The 17,985-nt window shown below is 47.9% G+C and overlaps 1 protein-coding gene and 1 long non-coding RNA gene across 3 annotated transcripts in view; one reads left to right on the top strand and one right to left on the bottom strand.

Moving 5' to 3' along the window:
* Positions 1-17,985, bottom strand: part of LOC308581252 — a 93,384-nt gene that overhangs the window by 23,859 nt on the left and 51,540 nt on the right. The window contains exon 2 of the long non-coding RNA XR_014004887.1: positions 15,220-15,654. This is a non-coding gene — a long non-coding RNA (uncharacterized lncRNA). The remainder of the gene's footprint in view (positions 1-15,219; positions 15,655-17,985) is intronic.
* LOC308580968 (class I histocompatibility antigen, F10 alpha chain-like) overlaps positions 1-17,985 on the top strand; it is a 78,535-nt gene that overhangs the window by 14,041 nt on the left and 46,509 nt on the right. The window contains exons 3-8 of one of the 2 annotated variants that reach the window (XM_081183324.1): positions 6,993-7,268; positions 10,812-11,099; positions 12,340-12,426; positions 13,606-13,644; positions 14,329-14,361; positions 14,767-15,780. In XM_081183324.1, the coding sequence (XP_081039450.1) occupies positions 6,993-7,268; positions 10,812-11,099; positions 12,340-12,426; positions 13,606-13,644; positions 14,329-14,361; positions 14,767-14,777 (734 nt within the window). In that variant the 3' untranslated portion in view covers positions 14,778-15,780. Of the gene's footprint in view, positions 1-6,992; positions 7,269-10,811; positions 11,134-12,339; positions 12,427-13,605; positions 13,645-14,328; positions 14,362-14,766; positions 15,781-17,985 lie in introns of those variants that run through there. The other variant, XM_081183325.1, reaches the window with a different exon arrangement.

The following is a 17,985-nucleotide window of genomic DNA, read 5'->3' as shown; positions in this document are numbered from 1 at the left end:
GAGCCGAGGGAGGTGGGGCAGGGAAGGGGCACTCAACTCTGGGGGGCAAAGAGCAGCCAAGCAAGGTCTGTCCTCCAGGTCTGTCCTCTGCCCAGGAAAGCTCCCAGCTCTTCACAGCATAGACTGCCCTGATGGTGCTGAGCATCAAAGGGAAGAGGCATGGCCTTTTGAAAAGCAACAAGTTGGCTTAACATCAGCATTTAATTATTTTCACCAGGAGCAAAGAATTTAGTATATAGCCAAAGTGTGTTTGGCACACATTTACAAACATCTGTTTCTTCCATCATTTATATCTTTATATTCCACTCCATGAGCACAGTTACCTTTCAGTTGTCCTTGAACCTGGGTTCAAATCCCTCAAATGCATCACTTGCTTAATATTATACAGTGGTACGTTGGTTCTCAAACTTAATTCGTTCTGGAAGTCCGTTCCAAAACCAAAGCGTTCCAAAACCAAGGTGCGCTTTCCATAGAAAGTAATGCAAAACGAATTAATCCGTTCCAGACTTTTAAAAGCAACCCCTAAAACAGCAATTTAACACAAATTTTACTATCTAATGAGACCATTGGTCCATAAAATGAAAGCAATAATTATTATTTTTTCCTTACCTGCACTGGTGATAGTCATTGTTTGGATGGAGGGCTTTTATCCATTTCCGCAGTCACACAATCAATCAATCAATCAGTAGCTGAACTGGGTTCCACACAGTCACAAAAACAAATTAACCGAAAAAGCCACAAAAACGCAAAATAAATACAGTCATGCCTCTTCTTGCGAACGCTTCATGTTGCGTTTTTTTCAGGTTAAGAACACAGCAAACCTGGAAGTATTTACACATGCGCAGAAGCACCACTCTGGTTACGGACATTTCGGGGTGCGAACGGCACCCCGGAACGGATCGTGTCCGCAACCAGAGGTACCACTGTAGCAAAAACAAAAGCGACAAATACAGTTGTACCTTTGTTCTCAAACGTAATCCATGCTGGAAGTCCGTTTGACTTCCGAAATGTTCGAAAACCAAGGCGCAGCTTCTGATTGGTGCAGGCGCCCCGGAAACAATAGCCGACAGCTGCATCGGATGTTCGGCTTCCGAAAAACATTTAAAAACCGGAACACTTACTTCTGGGTTTTTGGCGTTTGGGAACCAAGCCGTTTGAGAACCAAAGTACCACTGTATATCACAGCCTTTCATTTAGAAACTGCAAAAAAGATTTAACATGGGGGAAAAGATGGTGATTGCGATACAGCAGTGGTGAGAAAACTGTCAGGAAAAAGCACCGAGGCAAAAGCCAGCTCCAGATTGCTGGAATGCAAAACAGGATGTTGTGTTTTGCAGATCTACTGTTGGAGAAAAGGTGGAGCCTATTCTCTGTACTGAGCACCGGATGTTAGCTCAGAGTGTCATGTGACCTGTGCTGGAAGTACAGGGGAGGAGTGAGACTCTTCTGATGGAGTCTGAAGGGAACAGACGCATTTCTATGTACTGTTGAGTGACAGGAATAAAACATGTAGAAAGGACTCCTGTCTGTCTCATTTCTCCTCCCTGGGAGGATGCAGGGAGGGAGAGAGAAGCGGAGGGTGTGTTCTTCACGTCTGATTGATGAGGAGAATCGCCGGAGTTATGACCTAGCCTGCCGGGAGACGCAGCGGAGAGGTCATCAAGTATCCAGCTTAATTGCCTCGGGGGAGGCCAGGTACCTCTGACTGAAGCTGAGATACCAACATATGGCAGCCTTCGGATGGTTGCGATTCATCAGACATCTGCATGAGAGGCTGGTGGAATGTCCTCCTCTGCTCCAAGGGAGAAGGCAAGCGTCTGACAGAAGCCAGAGGCTGAACAGACCCAGAGGAAAGTGTTTCCAAGCAACGGAGCTCAAGGTATGCTGCATTTTTGGGCGAAAAGTGTGAACGCAGGTTGATTAATTCCCTGCTTCACGGGGGAGCTGCGTTGGAAAAATACAGCTCCGGGAGAAAGGCCTGCAGCTTGGAAGCTGAAGCCTGCATTCCACAGATTCTTGTGGTTTTAAGATAAGAAGTCCTGAGTGCACTCTTGAGTGGAAAGTTACTGGCTACGCAGCTGCATTGTGAGGCTGGGAAAGCGAAACTAAGCCATGGAATGTTTTGACTACAAGCTTTACGTGCTCTTGGAAAGGGACTTTCCGTAGCAGCCAGCGTTTTGCTGCCAGGTGCAAAGAGCATAAACAACTTGCAGTTTGCCTGCAAAGAGAAAGGAAAAAACAACTGTTGGATTTTACAGTTTGAGAGTGTGAGCTGGAGGCTTGGCTTCAAGATGGATGCCAAGAAGGGTCTGCCTTACCCACCTCCCTTAGACAATAACAATTATTCATCTTGGTCTGTTAAGATGAAGGCCCTGCTGTAGAATCAGAGGCTTTTTGATGTGATTGAAAACCCCATCCCTGCAGCACCAACCAGAGGTTGGGAGTCACGGAATGTGAGGGCCAGGACTGCTATAATTCTGTGTGTCTCAGATGAGCAGTTGGTGCATATCCAGAATTTAGAACACGCGAAAGAGGTTTGGGACACGCTGCGTACAACGCATCAGAGAGATGCTGGTTCTTCAGCGTTGCTGTATTTTGAGAAGTTGACCAATCTGAGACTTGCGCCTGATGGAGATGTTCAAGCGCACCTGACAGAGATGAAGTTTCTGCGTCAACAGATGGTGGAACGCAATTTCCGTCTTCAGGAGGAAGTGTTTTGCTTCATGATGATAAACAGCCTTAATCGCACCTACAAGGTTGTTGCCAGTCAGCTTGGTTCCCTACTGGCCGCGCAGCTAACCGCGGAAAGGGTGTGTGCCGTCGTCCTGAACGAACACGACAGACTTGCTGCACTGGAAGTGAAGGACAGGGGGAGGGAAGAACGGAGTTCACATCTTCCCACTGGTGGTGCTACTGGAGTAGCATTGAGTGCTGTCCGATGCCACAATTGTGGACAGACTGGGCATCTACAGCGAAACTGTAAGAAGCCGCGCCAGTCAAGAGGAGCAAAGAGCAGCTCTACGAAGCCTGAGGCGTCAGGCAAAAGCCGTACCAAGTGCCAGGTGAAACCTGCAAAGGCTATGATGGCGAAAGGAACCACGCCAGATGTTGGGAACGCCTTTATAATCGACACTGGATGTACAAAACATTTATGCCCGCACAGAGGACTGTTTTCGACGTTGAAGAAGCAAAGCTTCGCTGTGAAACAGGCCAACGGTCAAGAACTGGAAGCGACTGGAATTGGAACTGTGTATCTTGAGAGTCTGAACTTGACTATAAGTCATGTCTACCTGGTTCCAGAACTGAAATTTAATCTGCTGAGCGTGTCGCAGATTGCAAAGAAAGGACTGAAACTGTCCTATGATGCTAAAAGCTGCAAGATCTACAAAGATGGAGAACTGTTTCTTACTGCCAAAGAGAAAGATGGACTGTATTTGTTGACTTTTGATCAAAGTGATTACATGAAATGTAATTCTTCTGATTCTAACGTAATCTCTCTTGCAGGTGTGACCAAGAGCGCCCGGAAGGTGCTGAAGGTCGACAGAGCATTTCAGCGGGTGTATGCTGATGTGATTGGTCCTCTAGAACCATCTAGGGGCGGTGCAAAGTATTACCTTTTGTGTGTGGATTGTTTCACTAATTATTCTTGGGTTTATATGATGGAGAAACCGCAAGAAACTTTAGAAAAGTTTCAGGAGTTTTGTGACAAGGTTAAAAATATGCATGATGCTAACATTGATTGTCTTTTCACAGATGACAAACAAGTTTTTCTGTTACAGAAGTTTCAGAAGTTCCTGGATGGAAAAGGGATAGACCACAAAGTTGCTGTCTCGCCAGAAGCGTGGAACAGGGGGGTCTGTGTGAGGGTGAACAAAGAATTGCAAAAGGGGATGAATGAGCAATTGCTGAGTTCACATTTGCCACATGATTATTGGGCTGAATCGCTAGCGTCCTATCTTCATGTGTGGTTGAGAAAAGTCTCAACAGAGTTGGGATGTTCTCCTTTTGAGAAGCTGTTCAATAGAAAACCTTCTGTTGCCTATTTTAAGGTTTTCGGGTCTCATGTGAGAACAGAAGCTCCAGGTGGAGTAAAGAATGCCAGAGGCATTTTTGTGGGATATGAAAAGGGTCTCTACAGAGTAATTTTGTCAGAATCTGGTCAGGTGATTCTCACAAAGTTCCTAGAGAGTGCTCCAGAGCAAGAGCGGGTTGTAGTACAAACATTTCCCACAGGAAACAATTCAGATGATGATGATGATGATTTTTCTGATGTCACAGATTACAGTGGTACTGATGACGATGACACTGATAGCTCAGAGAGTTCAGCTGTAACAGTCATTGAGAGAAAATCTCACACAATGGATAGACCTTCACAGATGAAGGAAGAACCACTGATTGCTACTGGTTCTCAACAAAGTCCAAAGGTTGAACCAGTGAGCACAGAGGGTCAGAACCTCATACGCAGGTCTGAGAGAGTTACAAAGGGTGTACCACCAAAGAGGTACTCAAAAGAGTTTGCTAACTTAGCTGTTGCATGTGTTGCTATTGTTAACAACTCAAAGCAAGTTAAAGCAGTGTCTAAGTCAGAGACAAAGACACAACAGAGAGTAGCTAACCAAGGTAATGCAGAAGCACTCATTCCTTGGAAGCCAGACAACCAGAGAGGTACACTGGTGAAACCAGTGGTGGAGAGTTCCAAGGGTGGAACTGAAACAACAGGGGACTGTTATATGTATAACAACTGTTTGTTCTCTTCTCTGGATCATGTTTTGCCAATTGTTGCTTTTGGGGGAGGTTGTCAGGAAAAAGCACCGAGGCAAAAGCCAGCTCCAGATTGCTGGAATGCAAAACAGGATGTTGTGTTTTGCAGATCTACTGTTGGAGAAAAGGTGGAGCCTATTCTCTGTACTGAGCACCGGATGTTAGCTCAGAGTGTCATGTGACCTGTGCTGGAAGTACAGGGGAGGAGTGAGACTCTTCTGATGGAGTCTGAAGGGAACAGACACATTTCTATGTACTGTTGAGTGACAGGAATAAAACATGTAGAAAGGACTCCTGTCTGTCTCATTTCTCCTCCCTGGGAGGATGCAGGGAGGGAGAGAGAAGCGGAGGGTGTGTTCTTCACGTCTGATTGATGAGGAGAATCGCCGGAGTTATGACCTAGCCTGCCGGGAGACGCAGCGGAGAGGTCATCAAGTATCCAGCTTAATTGCCTCGGGGGAGGCCAGGTACCTCTGACTGAAGCTGAGATACCAACAAAAACCTCCTTAAAATCTTAAATTGCTACCCACATAAGCTAAATAAGCGAATTACTTGATCTGAAGACTGCAGGTTAATCCAGAGTGAGGAGTTTACATTCAGCCCATACTCAGACTTACGGTTGTCCGAAGTGAGGCCTCCCTGGGTTTTCGGTGTTTGGGAACCAAGGCTCCACTGTAGAAAAGTACTTGTATGGGGGGGGGGACACAATAATGGAAAGTTCTACGGAAGAAGACTCTGCAGTGGCAGGCACAGATGTCTTCCCTTCACCCCCCATGCCTGTTATTTGTGACACAAAACAAGGGTGCCAGTTGTCGCTTTGCTCTCTCCCTGGCACCGCTGGCAGTGGCTTTGTGGCAAAGGAGTACTAGGGAAGGATCTTGGAAGAGAGCAAAGAGCTGGGAATCCAGTTGGAAATCTAGCCGTGGCACTGCCAATTTTGAAATGGGGGGTCCCTGAAACTTGGATGACTCTGTGCTCATGTGCCTTAATAACTGTCCCAGGCAGGAAGTTTATTATAGCTGCATTATTGAAGTGCCAATATGCCCCCCCCAGTCTGCTGCAATCATGGCCCCAGAATAAGCACAGCTATGACCCCCCCCCATGAAACTTCTTCCCTCTGCCTCCTCCCCACTGCCCTGGTGAACTGGGGGGCGGGGGGCGGCTGGGGTCTGCAGTGCTGGAGACGACAGGAAGGAAGGATGGTGTCCCTATTCCATATTCCATGGGGAGATGGGGGTTCCCACAGGGATGCTGGCTGTCAGCCCCCCTTTCTCCTTGGAGCCTTTCAGAATCCATCAGGTTGTCTGGACTGCTCACTCCACCTGCTGGGGGGCTGATAGAGAACGGGGCCCCCACATCTGGCAGTTGCTCTTCTTAAAAACCTGCCTTACCCCATGGAACTGACTGCCAGGAAAGAGTCTTCAACAAGAGAGTTCAGAAATGGGCTAGTCATATTCTTCCCAGCTGGTTTTAGGCGTCTGGTGTGTGGGCAGCCAGGATCACAAACAGATTTTATTTTATTTTAATTTCCAATTGTAACTGCTCAGTCCTCTGCATGTTTACTTGGAAGTAAGTCCAACCCCACTCAGTGTGACTTACCTTCAAGTAAATATGCAAAGACAAATAAATGAAACATGTAATGAGAGAATCAAAATGATCTGTCCCATTTAGGGATTATGGGACTTCAAAATGATTGTTTTAATGTTGTTGTTGTTTTGAATATTTGGTGGTAGCCCCCTGGGGTGGGCAGGGGGATGCAGGGACCCACCATCTTTGACAAGGGCAGCCTGGCTTCTGCTGAGAAGGGGGCTATTTTGAAGTGGGGCAACCCCCCCCCCTTGCGGCTTCCCTTTCCCTCCCAGGCTATGAGGAAACTTCTTTTTCCAAAGGCCCTTCCATGACTTTCCTCCTTTTAGGGAAAAGGTCCTTGATACGGAGAATCTGGGGGGAGAGAGATGGAGGGGAAGAGGAGACTTTCTCTCTTGAAAGGGCCCCCAATGTGTGGGTGTCCCCCTTCCATGTTGCCCCTTTCCTCTTTCTGGGGGGGACGGGGGGGGCAGCTGAGGCATCTCTCCAAAAGGCGGCAAGATCGTTGATTTTTCTCCCCTCTGACTTCTGCCTCTTCCCTGAGTCTGAGGCAAATAAATCCTTTTTCCTGGGTTCTTTTGCTGATGGGGGAGGGGCTGCTCTGACCCCCCCTTGACGTCCTGGGCCTCTTCTGGTCCTTCCAGGGATCCACACCCTTCAGTGGATGTACGGCTGTGAGCTGAGGTCAGACGGGCGCAAAGGAGGGTATTGGCAGTACAGCTATGATGGGAGAGACTTCATCGCCTTCGACAAGGAGACCCTCACCTGGACGGCAGCCCAGACGGAGGCCCAAGTGAGCAAGAGGAAGTTGGATCCTATCATGGCCCAGAACCAGTACCAGAAAGCCTACCTGGAGGAGGTGTGCATTGAGTGGCTGCGGAGATACCTGGACTATGGGAAGGAGACTCTGCTGAGGACAGGTAAGGGGGGGACAGTGGGGAGGGGGGCTCAGTGGGGCAGTTTCCCTTCAAGCTCCCCTCCCCCCCTTAACAGTCTTCCTTTCTGGACCAAACAGCAAACACTTTTCTTGGTGGGGGAGGCAGAAAGAAGTTTGGGTCCCTGGGAGGAGAAAAGGGGTCACTTCAGAGTACAGTGGTACCTCGCAAGACGAACGCCTCGCAAGACGGAAAACCCGCTAGACGAAAGGGTTTTCCGTTTTGGAGGCGCTTCGCAAGACGAATTTCCCTATGGGCTTGCTTCGCAAGACGACAGCCCCTAGGGAAATATCCGGCACAGCGGGGAAACGCAGCGCGTCTTCCCCACTGTCCTCGGACCTCCTCCGAAGCCGGGCGGTGGGGCGGGAAGCCTCCTCCCGCCGCCGCCGGGCTTCGGAACGCTGCTCCGAAGCCGGGCGGGGGGGGGCGGGAACACCTTCTGAAGGCGGGCGGGGGGCGAAAGTCTTTGTCCCCCCTGCCTGCCTTCCCAGGGGCTTTTAAATCGCCCCGGACAGTGGAGAAGTCCTCCGCTGTCCCGGGGCGATTTTAAAATGCCGCCCGCCAGCATTTTAAGATCGCCCGGACAGCGGAGAAGTCCTCCGCTGTCCCGGGGTTTTTTTAAAATGCTGGGGGTGGGAAGAAAAGCCCTTGTCTCCCCCCCCCCCCAGCCTTCAGAAGAGGTCCGGGGACAGACTGTCCCCGGACCTGGTCTGAAGGCGGTTTCCCTAGGAACGCATTAATTGATTTTCAATGCATTCCTATGGGAAACCGTGCATCGCAAGATGAAAAACTCGCAAGACGAAGAGACTTGCGGAACGAATTAATTTCGTCTTGCGAGGCACCACTGTATGAGGGGGGGGGGAATGCTTAAAAACAGCCCCCATGCCCCTTTGGCTAGAATAAGGGATGGCAAAAGACAAATGGGGGAGGGGGCAGAAAGAAACAGCAGGGAAGGGGCCAGGAAAGCAAAATGCATTTTAAATTAAGTAAAAAAGAAAATTGAAATGGACAGATTTGAGGCAGGATACAGAAAAACCTTTTGCCTTTACACTTGGGTAGGGGAAAGTGGGGGAAATTGATGCAGAAAAATTCAATCTCATCTTTTAAGTGCTAAAATGAGTCAAATGATTAAAAAAAATTGCTTTATGCATGGCATAACTAATCAATATTATAATAGCAATCAAAAGAACCATTAAGGTTAGAAGATAATGAGAATATAATGACGAGTAAAAAATGGGTTTGTATCCTTCTGCCCCACCTACGGGGCACTTTGATACACTGGATGGGGGACTTTGATACAAAGCACAAATTATATGAGAATGGTAATTATTTACAAAAATTTAATGAAAAAAAAAATTTTTTATTGTGAGAGATCATAATCAGCCCTACAATTTGTTACTTAAAAATCTAAATTAGGTATCAAAACCAAGTGTTTCACACATATCATAGACTTTATGGCAGGTTTTCTTAACAAAACTTATATTAATCTTTCCTCAGACACCTATCCATTAAAAAAAAACTTTGGAAAAACTTTTTAAAAGTATAAGAACTCACAGTAGGTAGTCAAAAAATAGTAATTTAAACAAAATGCTTATAAAAAATAAGATATTTCCTTCTATTGCACACTATATCCACAGAAGTCAAAAGAAAAAGTATAGAGATGATGTTCGAGATGTGCTCTTTGAGAAATTTGGTTTTGGCAACCTCAAAACAACATCCTTGAAAGCAATGCTTGCCTTATCTTCTGCACTTGATAATCGGTCATATTATATTTAGAAATGACTTTGGCCACGTAGTCAACAACAGGTGCCTTCAGTGGTGCTTGTACAGTGGTGCCTTCAACAACATTCAGAAGTGTCATCTTCCCCAACCCCATGCCTTGAAATGGTACAGTCCACTCTTCTGCCTTCACTGCGACTGAAAAAGGGGCAACAAACTTAAAAGAGGGAGTCCCAGACTGACTGTACTTCACAGTGAAAAAGATTCTCACTTGCTCTTCCTCACACTCAGGCCTGGCTAGAAAAACTGATATTCATCCCCACTCAGCCCAAACACCCTCACACCGCTGGGAAGAGCAAGCAGGAATTTTAATAACAACGCTCATCTCTCTTCTACCTTCTTATATTTTTTATTTGTGAGGAATTTTCCTTTTTTCAGTCCACTCTTCTGCCTTCAGGAATCTGGCACAGGGGCCAATCAAATGATCAAGTGTTTTGACTGGCTTTCTTCCTGTCTCTATTAGCTTTGCTAATATGAATATTAATTCAAAATGAAATAATTCTAGCACCCTCCCTTTTTGAGGAATGACACATACGTATTAGCCATGCTTAGATTGATCTGAGCAAATTCATCTATGGGGCCTGGTGATAATTCACCCCAAAGACACTGAGCATATTTGTTGAGATGAGGATTTCGCTCGAAAATCCACATTGAGGCATTTTCAAGGGTGACGACGTGCAAAGGAGGCTGGGAATCATCCTCTTTGGGACGGAGGTTCTGCTGAGGTCAGGTGAGGGGGTGGGTGGGGAGGGGAGTTCTTGTTTGGGGTTCTGTGGGGAAAGGGCTTGACCTTCCTTCCTTCCTGCTCCCCCCAGCAGAGTCACATTCCCTCCTAGACCTGAGTTTTCAGTCCAGGCACTGCAAAGCGGGTGGGATCCTGGAACAGCCCCTTCAGTCAACAGCTACCCAGGGAGCCAGTTTTTAAACAAGGGTTACATTCTGCAAAACACATTGGATTCAAGGGCGATTGGGTTTGCCAAAGTCCTTCTTCCCCAGACGTCCGCCGCCTCTGTTTGGTTTTTAGAATATTTTTTTGGCAAGTGCATAAAGCTGTATGTGCACAAGTTAAATGTGCGTAAGTTGCTGGCTTACTGGGCCTCCTGGTCTGCCCTTTCCACTCCAGGGGAGGCTGCCGTGGAGAAAGGAGATGGGCCCTTTCCAACCTCAAGGGACCCTTTCAGGGCAGGCGGGAGAACTAGAAAGGAGCTCTGTCTTTCCCAGGGCTGTTGGCTTTGCTCAGTAACTATGGAGCTGAAAAGTCCCGGAGAACAGAGAGCAGCGAGTCCAGGATTTCTTCCCCCTCAAGAGAGGAACCAGGATCAGTCTGACCTGCCCTCAGTTCATGACTTGCAACCTGGAAGGATCTGAATGAATCCCGCCATTGGGGACCTCAGCCTAGAGACAGCTCCCTGGGACAATCTTGGAACCACAAGTTGTCATGTTTGAGTAGTGTTAGAGCTTTGCAAGATGACAATTTAATTTAATTTGTACCCAGCCCTCCCTCCCAAAGGAGTCTGCTTTGGCAAACAAAGGATAAAACATCTAAAAACAGTTCTAGCATAGACACTGACTGGGGAAGATGCCAAGGCAGGTTGAGGAAATCCCACTTATACTCAGTACTTTTTAATTTCTGGAGATGTGAGATTCTGACTAGGTTGCCCCTTGGGTCCCTGCTCCTCTGCTCTTAAAAAATGCAGGATTTCTACAGGCTCCCATTGTGGATGTCTCTCTGTTAACCCCTTTTTGCAGAGGCTCCGGTGGTGAAGGTGACCAGGAAGGCAGACTATGACGGCCTGGAGACCCTCGTTTGCCAAGTCCACGGCTTCTACCCCAAGGAGATTGAGGCCAACTGGGTGAAGGACGGGGAGGTCTGGCAGGAGGGCACCCTCCGAGGATTGGTCGCCCCCAACTCGGACGGGACCTACTATCTCTTGCTCAGTGTCCAGATCGACCCCGAGGAGAGGGAGCGCTTCCGGTGCCGCGTGGAGCACGACAGCCTGGAGAAGCCTCTGGACGTGGCCTGGGAGAAGGAGCCTGGTGAGAGACAGACAGACAGACAGGAGGGGAAGGGGTGGGCTCTGGGAGGGGGATTTCCACCCAACTCCTCAGATGGGGAACCCCAGTTGGATCCTGTCTGTGTCTCTGGAGGCAAGCAACTGGTGGACTTCAGCAGAGATGCAGCCTTTTCCAGCAAGTGTCTCATAGGCCTTGAACTCAAATTGAATGTCTTTAAGCCCAAGTAGTTGTGATGTCACAGAATGTGGGCAAATGTGTTATTTCTTCAAAATCAAACTTACAGTCACAGCAACTGAAAAAGGGGCAACAAACTTAAAAGAGGGAGCCCCGGACTGACTGTACTTCACAGTGAAAAAGATTCTCACTTGCTCCTCCTCACACTCGCGCCCAGCTAGAAAAAGTGATACTCATCCCCACTCAGCCAAAACACTCGCACACCGCTGGGAAGAGCAAGAAGGGTTTTTTAATAACGCTCGTCTCTCACACACCGCCAGGGAAGCTGCGCCTGCAGGAACCAAAGCAGAATGTCTAAGAGCAAGACTCCCTTTTCCCCAGCAGGAGCCCATGAACGCACATCCCCACCCACAGCCCAGACTCCCCTTCTCACAGGCAGGCAAGCGAGGATTATGGAAGAGGCCCTGGAGCCAGAGACTCCCACAGGCAGGGCAGAGGGGACCAGGGCTCACTCACTAGCGCTATGGACTTCAGAGATTCCACCCAAACAAAAAACCCTGGACATTTTGCCTCATTTTAAAAATCTGTCTGGACAGACATTTTAAGTCTGAAAAAGAGGGCGTGTCCAGGAAAAACCGGACGTATGGCAACCCTACACAAGATGCTTCTTCCTAAGGGTTTGTGTCTTCCCTGAAGACCTGTAATGCTGGGCTCTGGGGGGTCTCAGAGGGGAGGGAATCCCTTCCTCTCAGGGTCAGGACAGAGAAGGCTGAAGTACGTGAGCAGGAGGAGAGATGCTTTTAAGTCTTGAGTCTGTGATGAAACAGGTGTGCCTGTCAACTGTCTTCCTTAAAGGAATTGGTTATTTTAAAGACCTCTAATGCTTTACTCTGGTGGAAAAAAACTCCCTTGTATCGGGGCCACTACAGAGAGGACCTTGGCCTGTTAGGAGAGAGAAAGAGGGCCTGCTTGAAACAGGCCCTCATAAAATCCTCCCGGGCTCATAGCTCAGCACCTCCACTCCAATCTCCTGCTTGGGGAGCTGCTGCCGCCAGCCTGAATAAAAATGTCTCTTGTCCCCTTTCAGTCAACCTGGGGCTCATTGTGGGAGCCATTTTGGGTGTCATGGCGGCCATCCTGCTGGTCTCTGGGATCATCTTCTTCATCATCCACAGTAAGTAAACCCTGGATGCGTTTGCTGCCTCTTGTGTGCCCTCATTTTTTAGCCTCCAACTGGGAATGTGCTGGTGGAGCTTCCTGGAAACTGCCCCTTGTATCCCTACAGAGACCCCTCCCCATAAATCACCCTTTGAACATGAACCCAAACTCCTGTTGGTCATTGCTTTGCGCTCACTCTGGGCTCAAGAAATTCACTTCCCACCTGATGTTTTAATCCATCCTAAGCCTTCAGTCCTGTGCACACTTAGCAGGGAGCCTTCCTTGCATATCTTTAGGCGCCAGGCAAAAATGTTTCTCTCGAACCAGGCTTTGAGCTTTTTAAATGTGAGTTACTGGTTTGTTTTTGTTTTATTATGTATTTTGTGCTCTCATTTTGTATTTTTATTTGGGGATGAGGATATTTCACCCCTCCCATTGCAAGAATCTGCTGACAATGTTCCAGAGAGGAGGGGGCGGATTTTGCTCATCGCTTCTTCCGCTCCAGCCTGTGGGAGTCTGAGTGTTATCTGTGTATAGATAAGGTGGCTGCTCAAGCAGCTGTAACACTCATGCAGTCCAGCGTCTCCGATTAGTCTTTAGTTAGTTTATTTTAGTTAATGCAGTAGCTGCAGAGAATAAAAGAAGTTATTCTTCAGAGCTGTCGTTCGTGTGATTCATTCAGCTCTGCTGTGCTCCGCTGACTTTTGGAACTGAGTTTGGTGCTCACAGCTCCGAGTTGTGAGTCCACAGCACTTAGAGCTGCTCCCAGCAGTGGAAGGTCTCTGGGAGTGCTTTTCCAGCTCGCCTGGCCCAGTCGGGGCTGAAGAGGTTGAGCCCAGTCGTTGGCACCGGCTCAAAGGCGAAGCTGACAGGGGAATCACCAAAATAATAATCCACAAATGAATGAGTGAAGGGACTGGATAATGTTTCCTTCCACCCTCTTGGAATTTGTCCACTGCCTGGTTTCACCATGTTGATTTTTTTATTTAATTTCCTCAATTTTTTCTACTTCTTTGTAAAATGAGTTCCTTGAAATGCTCCCCTTCTGGGCTCCCCTTCCTTGGAGGTGTTTGGAAGAGACAAGAGGAGCCTCTGCTGGGAAGGTGTCAGCATCTGAGAAGCAAATGGTCGAAATGGATTTGAGTGGCCTCTGGAGGTCCCTTCCAGCTCTGACCTTCTGCTTTTGTCTTCACAGAGAAACAGAGCAAGAAATCAGCCTACAAAGCAGCCTCAAGTGAGTGACTCCTCCCCTCTCTCTGTCTGACATATTTCCCCCCAATATGGAGCAGGAACAGGTTACAAACAGACAAAACCTAACACGGTGGTGGCCTGGTCCTGAAGCCCAAGACCCTGATGGGAAGCTTCAGCCTGTCTGCTCAGCCTGTCTGTGGAGAGCAAGGGGTCCCTCAGGGCCAGGAAAAGGCTGCAGAGAGACTGTCGGCTGAGGGAGGGGCTCCAAGAAGGAGCAGGAGGAAGAGCCGAGGGTGGGGGGAGAGAGGGGTCTCTGGGGGTTTAATCTACTGGAACCTGAAGCTAAAGAATTGTTTGGGTGGCTCAATCTGTGGGTGTCAGGAACCCTCCCCTCTGGATTTGGCACCACTGCTCTCCCCCTCTACCCCCCGGCTTCTGCCTTCCTGCCCTCTTCCTTCCCAAATCACACCCACCCCTACTCCAGTCTCCCGCTGCCTCCATGCCAGGCTGTGCCCATCTCTCTTTGCCCTCCAGCACCTGCTTCTCCCCCCACTGCTGTCCTTGAGCCCCCTTGCCTCTGGGCTGCCTGTCCCTGAACTCTTCTTAGACCCCTCCCCATATTGAGAGTGGTTTGGGATGGGGTTGGAAGGAGGGAGGAGAAGGGCTGCGGGTGGGGTGGGATCTCCCTCCCTGGGATCCTGACTCCTATGTTTCCTCCCTTTTGCAGCAAGCGACCAGGGGTCCGACAGCTCCGCCAGGGGTAAGTGGGGGTGCAGGTAGGGGCAAAGTGGGGCTCTTGCAGAAGACTCCGTGGGGAACATCCCCAAATGGTGAAAAGCTTCTGCTTTCCTGTTACCCACCTTGGGAGTCACATTTTGGGTTCTGGAAGTGATTTCTCCTAGTAGGACTGCTTTGTGTCCTTCTGGCATTCCCTCAAAGTGTGCAGCTTGGCTCACTTGCTCGAGCTGCCCTCTGCAGGCATTTGCTCTGCAGGCCCATTTTGGTGATACTCCTTAGGTCTGACTTGACATGATGTGGGATGGTGGCTTTCCTTGTGAGGCTGGACTAGATGGCCTTTGGGTTCCCACTAGCTCTGTAATGTTGATGTCCCCACACTATGATGTTGGCTTAACTTTGAAACACTCCGTTTCTTTTTTTCCTTCAGTTGGTGTGTGAGATGAGACCAGAAGGAGCCTGCCCAAGTTTGGCTGTGAATTGCAGAGACTCAGAGCCGCTCCCGTCCTTCAATGCTGTTTATGATGTTTCTTAATCCTGGTTCTCACCCATCTATTCTGACTCCAGTTGTAACTAGAATTTGAGGATAATCATGTTTTTTGGATGGATTTTGGCCAATTTTGCTTTGCAACTGATTTTCAGAAATGTTCTTGTATTAATCAGAAATGTGCCATATATACGCAACTAAAAGCTTTTAAAAGGGATGGGGAGATTGAGCATGACTTGCAGTGATTTCTCTTTCTTCTTTGTTGCTGTGGTTCCCACCACAATCCCTTCCACAATCTTGTGTCCCTCGCTTGCCATCCAAATTGAAGGAAAGACAACATCTGAGAACTGCTTTAGGGGTATTATGCAGGAAATAGGTTAAGTTGTTACTGCCGACCTGCTTCTTGGGCTGCCCAGCCTTTGGCTAAGCGGATGTAATGTCTGATCCTGCTGACAGCCAAGGAGAAGAGGCAGATCAGGAGCTTCATGGCCAGTTTGATCTGAAATAAGCAGCCCCTTCTTTTTGACTGCAGGCCTTCAGTTCATGAGACTTGTTGCCTGGTCCCCACAGCCTTCTAGGAGGGGTGACCCACTGGGAGTCAGACCACACAAACTCTTTCAAATGAATTAGTTTTGTTGCCTTCAATTTGCCTAATTTTTATCTCGCACATTCTTGCTTTTTCACCTGTGGTCGGTTGAGGATCATACTTTGCCTCTCTGCGGTTACCTCCATATGATTCCCGCCATCTTTCTTCCCTGCTCATAGACTGGCATTCCTTCAGGAAACTTTCATAGAAATAAGACTGCAGTAACTCTTTTAGACCTCCAGGGGCTGCAGGACTCTTCTTGCCTAACCCAATGGATTTGCTGCATCTTGCTCTGAAGACACTGGATGTAATTATTATTATCATTACTCCTTTTGTAATATCTGACTGAAATAAATAAGAGTGACCCCCTTCTTCTTTAGTGGTTCTTGCCTTCTTATCACAGGAGTTCCAGAGATTTTGAGGTTCTGAGAATATTCACAGACTCTTGCAGGGAGGTGCCAATAATTGGTCTTCCATTGCAAAGTGACTAAAGAACAAGTGTCCAAAGCGAGATGGGGATATAATCTGTGGCTTTGCAGGGGTGGGCTTAAGTTACATGAGGCCGCTGTGTTGCTGAAGCCAAGAGGGTGTGAATTCTGCTTGAAGGGTGGGGGAAACCACCTGGATGCTGCCTTTGGTTCCAGGACGGAAGAAAGGAGGGTTGGGAATATAATAAAAGAAATGTGCAGATATCTGATCTGGGGCAGGGGGTGGTGGGAGGTGACCAAGGTGGAGTTGCCCCAAAAGTCCGCAAACCCAGGAGGAAGTTCTCCCATGGAGGTGAAAAGATGCCCAAAATATTTATTTTAAATTTTTATCCCACTCTTCCTCCGAAAGGAGCTCAGGGCAGCAAACATCAAAATGTTAAAAGCAATACCATTTAAAAGATTTGAATTATTAAAATTTAAAATAAGATAATTTAAAACAAATTAAAGCAACCTAAAATAACTTTAAAAGAGTTGGAATACTCTTTCAGTTGCGAACATAAGAGGAGCTTCCTGGATGGAAATGGCTAATGGCCCATGTGCTCCAGGCTCCTCACAGATGCCTCAATGGGTAGACCAGGTCAAGAGCAGAACATTGGGACTCTGCCCAGGGAGATTACCAGCACATTGTGATGCTGCCTCTGTTACTCCTTTTGGGGTTGCCATGGACTGAATTAGGGCTGGGCAATATCTGGTTTTCAACATCACGATATACCACCAGCTAAACATTGCAATGTATTGATATGTCACAATGTCTGAAATAAGGATGGAGCTATGTAGAGGAATCGGCTGGCTTCACTGTTTTTCCTGCATCCTGTATTTTTGCATAGCACACACACTGAGCAGCTTCAAACAGAATATTAACAACACGATAAAATATCAAACATTAAAAACTTTCCTAAACAGTGCTGCCTTCAGATTTCTCCTAAAAGTCAGGTAGTTCTTTATTTCCTTGACATCTGATGGGAGGGCGTTCCACAGGGCGGGCGCCACCACCGAGAAGGCCCTCTGCCTAGTTCCCTGTAACCTCACTTCTCAGAGGGAGGGAACCCCCAGAAGGCCCTCGGAGCTGGACCTCAGCGTCCAGGCTGAACGATGGCGGTGGAGACGCTCCTTCAGATATAGTGGGCCAAGGCCGTTTATGTCAGAAATACATTTCTAGGTCAAAAATTATGAAATTGATATGATAGGGATTTCAAAATGGTTTTCAGATGGTATATCGCCCAGCCCTAGACAGCACCTGTTAGCTATCCAACGCCTGGGTTAACAGGAATGTCTTTCAGCGTCTCCAGAAAGTAAATAAATGGATTTGTCTTTTGGTAATTTTGTTGTAGCTAAAGGTTCTGAGTTCCATCTTTGGCGTCTCCAGTTAGGGCTGAGATGAGGTTTCCTGCCTGTAACCCTGGAGACCCTCTGCCAGTCAGTGGACAACACTGAGCTAGATGGCCTCACTCTGTACAAGGCAGAGTGTTCTCCCCTTGAAAACAAGACCTTCTCTTGCTGAGGAAACTGGCAGCCATTGGGCAGGCCAATGTGTCCCTCAAGCACTCAGATCTTGTGTAGGTCCAGCCCCAGACTGGTGGAGCTCCCTTTGGCCTAATCCAGCAGCCTCTTGTGTTCCCATACCCTATAAGAAGCACCATTCTGCAGCCCCCAGAGACACAAAATTTCAAACTTCAAAGAGTTATCACATGCACACATTTTATTTTACAAAACACCACTTTCAGGCCATCATAGTCCTGGACAATCAACAGCAAGAGACCAAAAATGCCTTAAGATATTTTTACAACATACTCAGAAACACCTAAGACATACGGAACCAAGAGACAGGATTGGGAAAGAAGCCAGACTCCTTATTTAAGCAACTCAAGAGGAAATCCTTACCTAGGAGTAAGCCCTATTGAACTCAGTAGGGCTTCTGAGCGGAAGGCTACTTGGAAAGAAGCTTTGGGAGGGGGGTGGGGCTTCAAAAATGGGAGTTTGGGGACAAGACTTTCAAAGTCACAGCTTAAGTTCTCCTGGGGCAAATACTGATACTCCAAATTGTCTGCTATTTAACAGCTGCATAGTGATTACAAGGGGTGCTACACA

Source organism: Podarcis bocagei, assembly GCF_964188305.1.
Source record: "Podarcis bocagei genome assembly, chromosome: 2".
Classification (NCBI taxonomy): Eukaryota; Metazoa; Chordata; class Lepidosauria; order Squamata; family Lacertidae; genus Podarcis; species Podarcis bocagei.
This window is presented reverse-complemented; position numbering and strand designations above follow the sequence as displayed.